This window comes from Agelaius tricolor, unplaced genomic scaffold (assembly GCF_023055355.1).
Source record: "Agelaius tricolor isolate 1412-34295 unplaced genomic scaffold, bAgeTri1.0.p SCAF_69, whole genome shotgun sequence".
In the NCBI taxonomy this organism is placed as follows: domain Eukaryota; kingdom Metazoa; phylum Chordata; class Aves; order Passeriformes; family Icteridae; genus Agelaius; species Agelaius tricolor.
Window position 1 is genome coordinate 783,786 of NW_027269329.1, and position 7,357 is coordinate 791,142.

Consider the following 7,357-nt stretch of genomic DNA (forward strand, 5'->3'; position numbering starts at 1 on the left):
AGTCCTGGCTCAGTTTTGGGGTTCTGTTCATTCTCCCCCCAGTCCTGCTCAGTTCTGGGGTTTTGTTCAGGTTTTCTCCCAGTTTTGGGGTTCTGTTCCATTTTTTCCCCCCAATCCTGGCTCAGTGCTCACCCCCGCCGTGCCCAGCCTGACTCACGCCTTCCTCCAGCTCTGTGGGATTTTCCACAGCGTGGCTCAGCCCTGCCAGGGTTTATTTTGGGAGAAATTTGAGCAAAAACAACTCTTGGGTGTCGCTGGAACGTTCTGGGGAGGGTTCAGGAGTGGTGCCCTGGGAGCCACCAAGGGTCGGGGGCACACCAAGCCCCCAAATCCTCCCCAAATCCTCCAGGTTGTCCCCAAAGCCCCCAGGTCCTCCCAAACTCCCCAGGTCCTCCCTAAGATCCTTCAGCTCCTCCCAAATCCCCCCGGTTGTCCCCAAACCCCCCGAATCCTCCCCAAATCCCCAAATCCTCCCCAAATCCCCCAGGTTGTCCCCAAAGCCCCCAAATCCTCCCAAAGCCCCCAAATCCTCCCCAAATCCCCCCAAATCCTCCACAAGCCCCCAAATCCTCCCCAAATCCCCCAGGTTCCCCCCTGAAGCCTCCAGGTCCTCCCAAAGCCCCCAGATCCTCCCCAAATCCCCCAGGTTGTCCCCAAGCCCCCAAATCCATCTGGGGAGGGCTGGGGGACACTCGGGGGCTTTGCCAGGGTTTGGGGGACATTTGGGGGCTTTGCCAGGGTTTGGGGGACATTTGGGGGCTTTGCCAGGGTTGGGGGGACATTTGGGGGCTTTGCCATGGTTTGGGGGGCACTCGGGGGCTTTGCCAGGGTTTGGGAGGCACTCGGGGGCTTTGCCAGGGTTTGAGGGGCACATTTGGAGGCTTTGCCAGGGTTTGGGGGCACTCGGGGGCTTTGCCAGGGTTTGGGGGACATCTGGGGGCTTTGCCAGGGTTTGGGGGGACACTCGGGGGCTTTGCCAGGGTTTGGGGGACATCTGGGGGCTTTGCCAGGGTTTGGGGGGACATTTGGGGGCTTTGCCAGGGTTTGGGGGACACTCGGGGGCCTTGCCACGGTTCGAGGTTGGGCACTGCCCGTTCCCGGTGCCCGCCCCAGCTCCCGCACACGTGCCCGGGCCACGGGAGCGGCTCCGTTACACAACGGGAGCGCAAATCGCTGCCAAGAGACTGGAAAAGGGAAAAAAGCCCTCGGCACAAACCCCGGCTCGGCACCACCCCCGAGGCCGGACCCGGGACGGTACCGGGTGGCACCGGGTGGGACCCGAACCCCGCGGGGCTCTCCCGGCCCGGTGCTCCCTGGGCAGCCCCAGCGGCGCATTTTGCTCCTCCTAATCCAAACCAGCGCCCTTGGCAAGGGCGGGGGCAGCTCCCAGGGTTTCCTTTCTCCTCCTTTTCTCCTTTTCCAGCCGGGTCCGGGCGGGCTCGGGAGCGTCGCTGCCTCCCCGGCCGGGTGTGGCTCAGGCGGGGCGATGAACGCTATAAATGCCAGGGCCTGAGCCTGGCCCCCCTTCCGCCCTGCCCGATCTCTCCCGTCCCTCCCGAGCTCTCGGTGAGTCGCTTTTCCCCCTCCAGATGTTCTCCAGATGTTGCCAGGCGCGGCTGGGGGGGTCCCGCTGCAGGTGCCGAGCTGGAAATGTGGATTCCACCTGGCCAGGGCTGGAAAAACTCCCGAGCCCCTTCCCTTCCCTTCCCTTCCCTTCCCTTCCCTTCCCTTCCCTTCCCTTCCCTTCCCTTCCCTTCCCTTCCCTTCCCTTCCCTTCCCTTCCCTTCCCTTCCCTTCCCTTCCCTTCCCTTCCCTTCCCTTCCCTTCCCTTCCCTTCCCTTCCCTTCCCTTCCCTTCCCTTCCCTTCCCTTCCCTTCCCTTCCCTTCCCTTCCCTTCCCTTCCCTTTTTCCCATTTTTTCCCCCTATTTTGGGGTTGCCCAGCCCGGCTGGAGCCGGGGAGGGACCGGAGCATCCCGGGACAGACCCGGGCCTGGCACGGGGGATCGGTCCCCGGTTCTGGCTCTGAGGGTGCCCAACTCCTGTGTGTCCCCTCGCTGTGTCCCCAGCTGTCCCCATGGCGTGTCCCCTGGAGCAGGCGCTGGCCGTGGTGGTCGCCACCTTCCACAAGTACTCGGGCAACGAGGGCGACAAGTACAAGCTCAACAAAGCCGAGCTTAAGGAGCTGCTCACCAAGGAGCTGCCGAGCTTCAGCGTGAGTGCCGGGGGGGACTCGGGGCTTTGGGGACGTCCAAAGCCCGGTTTTAACCCCTCCAAACCCCGGTTCTAACCCCTCCAAAGCCCGGTTTTAACCCTTCCAAAACCCGGTTTTAACCCTTCCAAAGCCCCCGTTTTAACCCCTCCAAAACCCAATTTTAACCCTTCCAAAGCCCCGGGTTTAACCCCTCCAAACCCCGGTTTTAACCCCTCCAAAGCCCCGGTTTTAACCCCTCCAAAGCCCCGGTTTTAACCCTTCCAAAGCCCCGGTTTTAACCCTTCCAAAGCCCCGGTTTTAACCCCTCCAAAGCCCGATTTTAACCCTTCCTTTCCCTCCTCCCTCGGGCAGAATCAAACCAGCGAGGCGAGTTTACAGAAGCTGATGAGCAACCTGGACTGCAACAGCGACAACGAGGTGGATTTCCAGGAGTACGTGACCTTCCTGGCCTGCATGGCCATGATGTGCAACGACTTCTTCCAGGACCTGCCGGACAAGATGCCCCGCAGGAAGTGAGGGCAGGGCCCGGCACGGCCCCGGGACCCTCCCGTGTGATCCCCACATCATTTCAATAAATTTCCATTTAAACAAAGCGGTTTTGCCACCCCCCGGGGGTCTCTCTGGCCGGGCTGGGGGAAGTTGGGGGTGATGCCAGGTTGGTTCTGGTTCTGGTTCTGGTTCTGGTTCTGGTTCTGATTCTGGTTCTGGTTCTGGTTCTGGCTTTGGTTCTGGCTTTGGTTCTGGCTCTGGCTCTGGTTCTGAATCTGGTTCTGGTTCTGGTTCTGGTTCTGGCTTTGGTTCTGGCTCTGGCTCTGGTTCTGAATCTGGTTCTGGTTCTGGTTCTGGTTCTTATTCTGGCTCTGGCTCAGCCCAGGATGGATCCTGCACCCCCGAGGCTCCGGGAACTCCCTCGGGGCCGCTCCCAGGCTGGTTCTGGTTCTGGCCCTGGTTCTGGTTCTGGTTCTGGTTCTGGCTCTGGTTCTGGTTCTGCCCGGGGTGGATCCGGCACCCCCGAGGCCTCGGGAACCCCCCCGGGGCCGCTCCCCGGCAGCGGCGTCGGGGCTGACTCAGCCCGGCCCGGCCGCTCCTCCCCGGAGCCGCTCCCACCCCGCAGGGCTGCGGGAACAGCTCCGAGCTGGGATGGTGCCGGTCCGGGAACAGCTCCGAGCTGGGATGGTGCCGGTCCGGGCTCAGCTCCGAGCTGGGATTGGGCCGGTCCGGGCTCAGCTCCGAGCTGGGATGGTGCCGGTCCGGGAACAGCTCCGAGCTGGGATGGTGCCGGTTCGGGAACAGCTCCGAGCTGGGATTGGGCCGGTCCGGGCTCAGCTCCGAGCTGGGATTGGGCCGGTCCGGGCTCAGCTCCGAGCTGGGATGGTGCCGGTTCGGGCTCTGTCCCTCACCCACCGCCCCGCGGATGTCGCGATTGTCCCCTCCCCATCCCCGGTGCCCCGGGGGTTCTGCCGCGTTCCTGCCCGGGGTGCGGCCGTGCGGAGCCGCCACTTCCCGGTGCTCCGGGCCAGCCCATCCCGGTTCCTCCCCCGGTGCCCTTTCCCCTCTCCTGGTCACGCTCCGGGCTCCAGATGTGCCACACGCCCCTTCCAGATGTGGCCGTGCCCCCTCCACCGCCTTCAGCGATGCCACAAAGGGACGGGAGGAGAGGGAACGGCCTCGGGCTGTGCCAGGGGGGCTCGTGGGGTGGAATTTCCCCCTGGAAAGGGCAGCCAGGCCTTGGAAAGGCTGCCCAGGGAGGGTTGGAGTGGCCACCCCTGAGGAACACCTGGATGTTGGTCTGGGTGGGCAGGTGGGGGTCGGGAACAGCTTGGACGTGGTGATGTTGGATGTGGTGATCTTGGAGGTTTTCCGACCGGGGATTCTAAGATTTAGGGGGAAAAAAAATTCTCCATCCCTCCAGAGTCAGTGAACCCCCAGAGAATGGGGCTGAACCTCCCCCTGCACCCCTGGGCAGGTGAGAGGGACCCCCAAAATCCCAAACCTCACCTGTGGCCATCTGAAGGTGGAATGATGATGCCCGCAGGGATCCAGCCTGGATCCATCCCCCCCCAGAGGGATCCACCCTGAATTCATCTCCACTGTCAGGGACCAACCCTAAATCTGTCCCACTCATGGGAATCCACCCTGAATTCATCCCTCCTCACAGGGATCCACCCTAAATCCATCCCAGTCACAGGGATCCACCCTGAATCCATCCCCCCTGTCAGGGATCAACCCTAAATCCATCCCACTCACAGAGAGCATCCTAAATCCATCCCCATGTCTGGGATCTACCCTGAATCCTTGTCCCTTGTCCCTTCCTGTCCCCATGGCACTCACCTGTCCTTGTCCCCCTCCTGTCCCCATGGCACACAGATGACCATGTCCCCCATGCCAGGTGGCCCAGCCACGCCCTCTGCCATCCCCATGGCGCTCACCTGTCCTTGTCCCTCTCCTGTCCCCATGGCACTCACCTGTCCTTGTTCCCCTCTCCTCCCCATGACACTCACCTGTCCTTGTCCTCTCCTCCCCATGGCACTCACCTGTCCTTGTCCCTGTCCCCATGGCCCAGCCACGCCCTCTGCCATCCCCAAGCCTGTCTGAACCCGTGTCCCTGCCGTGTCACCCGTGTCCCTGCCGTGTCACCCGTGTCCCTCTGCCCAGCCCATGCGCGTCCCCTTCCCGTCGAGGACGCGCCCGTCCCCTTCCCAATCCCCGTCCCTTTGTCTCCCTCTTTTGCAATTTTGGGTTTTTCTGGCACCAGTTCCTGGGATGAGGAGCCTGGCGGGAGAGGTTTCACCACCGCTGTCATTGTCACTTCCCAAAATCTTCGTGACCACATGGGGTGGAGGCTCCTCACCACCCCCCTCCAGACACTTGGGGTTCTGCAGCTCATTCTGGGAATACTGGGAATTCTGGGAATACTGGGAATTCTGGGAATACTGGGAATTCTGGGAATACTGGGATGGGCTCCACTGGGAGCAATGGGGAGGTCCCAAACCTGGGGGACAGCTGGGCGTGGATCACCCAGATGATGCCCTGGGTTATCCTTGGGCAATTCCAGCTGCTGGGAAGTGCCACCTCCCAGGGCCTGCAGCAGGAATGTCCCCTGGACCCAGGGAAATGTCCCTGGCAGAGTTCCACAGGGCAGGATTGTCCCCTGGACCCAGGGAAATGTCCTCCTGGAGGGGTGGCCACCCCTGGCACCTGTCTGTGAACTGGCGGAGAATTTTCAAAGCCTGACAAAATGAAATCCAAGTTTTTCAAACGCCTCTCAGTTGCCCCATCTGTGAGTCAGAAAAGGGCTTAATCCAACTCCTGTCCAGCAGCCAAATTCACCAAAAACATCAGTGACAAACCACCTGGGTAAAACCAGCATCATCCCACTGGAGACCCCCACCCAGAGAAGTTCCTCCTCCATCATCTCCACCAAACACTTGTGGAACGTTCCAGAAAACGCCACTGCTGACCCCTGATGCAATTTTTGGTGTTTCCTTGTTTTTGCCTGACGAGTTTGGGGCTTCCCCTCCCTGGATAACAGTTCCTGGATGGGGTGAGGAGCCCGAAATCCTCACCTGGGCGTGCTGCGTGCCTTGCACAACTCCTGGAGCTCCTGGCAGCTCCAGGAGGGTATAAAAGCTGCCATCCCCAGCTCGGCACCACCAATCCTCCTTCTCCTCCCTCTGCAGAGCCCAGACCTCCTCCGAGGTGAGCACATCCTTCCTGGTGAGTCCCCGGGCTCGGGTTCCCTTCCATGTTTTGCCGTTTGTCCCTTTCCCGGCAGGATGAAAACCGACCTGGAGCTGGCGCTGGAATGCGCCGTCAACGTCTACCACCGGTTCGCGGCGCAGCGCCCCGTGGACGACTACCTGAGCCTGGGGGAGTTCTCCAGGCTGCTCAAGGAGACGGCTGAGCCCTTCCTGAAGAACACGGTGCCGGTGAGAGCCCGGGCTGGGATCAGTGGGGTGGGATCGATGGGATTGGGGTCAATGGGATGGGATGGGATGGGTTCAGTGGGATGGGATGGGATCGATGGGATGGGATGGGATTGATGGGATGGGATCAGTGGGATGGGATCAATGGGATGGGATGGGATGGGTTCAATGGGATGGAATAGGATGGGATGAGATGGGATGGGATCAATGGGATGGGATGGGTGGGAGTAGGCCTGGGAGATCCTCTAATTCCGGGGATGCTGGGCAGGGACACCCCCCACTAGATTGGGGCGCTCAGAGCTCATCCTTGGGCACTTCCTTGGGGATGGGGAGGGTTCACAGAATTCCCAGAATCACTGGGTTGGTTGGAGGAGACCTTCAAGATCATCGAGTCCAACCCCAACCCCTCAACTCAACCCTGGCACCCAGTGCCACATCCAGGCTTGTTTAAACCCATCCAGGGACGGTGACTCCACCACCTCCCTGGGCAGAACATTCCAGAACTTTATCTTGGGACCTTCCCAAAGTGAGGGAGGGTTTTTTGGGGTTCAGGCCTTGCTGGCTAAGGGTGAGTGACCCCGAGCTGACTGTGCTCCCCCCGCAGCCCAAAACGACCATGGACAGCTACATCAAGCAGCTCTTCACCAAAGCTGATGCCAACCACGACGGCCGCCTCAAGTTCACCGAGTTCCTGACCACTCTGAGCCTCGTGGCCATCGATGCCCACAACAGGTTCCACCAGGGCCCTGGTGGTGACCACGGCCACGACCACGGGCATGGCCACGACCACGGCCACGACCACGGGCATGACCATGGGCATGGGCACAGCCACCGTCACTGAAATGGAGCCATCTCCCGCAGTGGCCGAGCCACGGGACTCTGTGTCCCCCCTTGTCCGGAACCAAATCTTTGTCACCTGCTTCTACTTTGTGGCATTGAAATAAATTCCCTTCCTCTGAGCACCAAACCCATCCGTGTGCCATGTCCTGGGGTCTGTGGGGAGGGGGTGAGGCCCAGCCTGTGATTAAACCCAGACTGAAGGGAAAAAGTGGCGGGGAGGGGAGAGTGGCATGGGGGGGACCTTGTTCTGGGCAAAGGGGGGGGGGGGTCAGGAAAAGATTTTGGGGGGTCCTCAGTGGGCAGCACAGGGCTCCTGGAGGGTGTCAGATCTGAGGGTGAAGGTCCAGGAAGTGCCAGAAGTGAAACACGGTTGGGGGG

At 61.3% G+C, this 7,357-nt stretch overlaps 2 protein-coding genes across 2 annotated transcripts; both read left to right on the top strand.

Annotated features, from left to right (window-relative positions):
• The first annotated feature begins 1,257 nt into the window (after window positions 1-1,257).
• LOC139585096 (protein S100-A4-like) lies at window positions 1,258-2,805 on the top strand. Its single transcript, XM_071417549.1, has 3 exons — window positions 1,258-1,566; window positions 2,068-2,213; window positions 2,565-2,805. Exons 1-3 carry the CDS (start codon window positions 1,500-1,502, stop codon window positions 2,727-2,729), a joined length of 378 nt encoding a protein of 125 aa, XP_071273650.1. The 5' UTR covers window positions 1,258-1,499; the 3' UTR covers window positions 2,730-2,805.
• A 3,184-nt stretch (window positions 2,806-5,989) lies between these two features.
• Window positions 5,990-7,106, top strand: LOC139585095 (protein S100-A9-like). The gene is made up of 2 exons (XM_071417547.1): window positions 5,990-6,142; window positions 6,744-7,106. The coding sequence occupies exons 1-2, from the start codon at window positions 5,990-5,992 to the stop codon at window positions 6,978-6,980; spliced, it is 390 nt and encodes a 129-aa protein (XP_071273648.1). The 3' UTR covers window positions 6,981-7,106.
• Window positions 7,107-7,357: the final 251 nt, after the last annotated feature.

What these genes read in the sequence shown, in the direction of transcription:
- LOC139585095 (XM_071417547.1), top strand. Translation starts at nt 5,990, where the DNA reads ATGAAAACCGACCTGGAGCTGGCGCTGGAATGCGCCGTCAACGTCTAC. An exon ending in TCCTGAAGAACACGGTGCCG is followed by an intron (nt 6,143 to 6,743) that starts GTGAGAGCCCGG and finishes CTCCCCCCGCAG; the next exon opens with CCCAAAACGACCATGGACAG.
- LOC139585096 (XM_071417549.1), top strand. Translation starts at nt 1,500, where the DNA reads ATGCCAGGGCCTGAGCCTGGCCCCCCTTCCGCCCTGCCCGATCTCTCC. An exon ending in CCGTCCCTCCCGAGCTCTCG is followed by an intron (nt 1,567 to 2,067) that starts GTGAGTCGCTTT and finishes CTGTGTCCCCAG; the next exon opens with CTGTCCCCATGGCGTGTCCC. An exon ending in AGGAGCTGCCGAGCTTCAGC is followed by an intron (nt 2,214 to 2,564) that starts GTGAGTGCCGGG and finishes TCCCTCGGGCAG; the next exon opens with AATCAAACCAGCGAGGCGAG.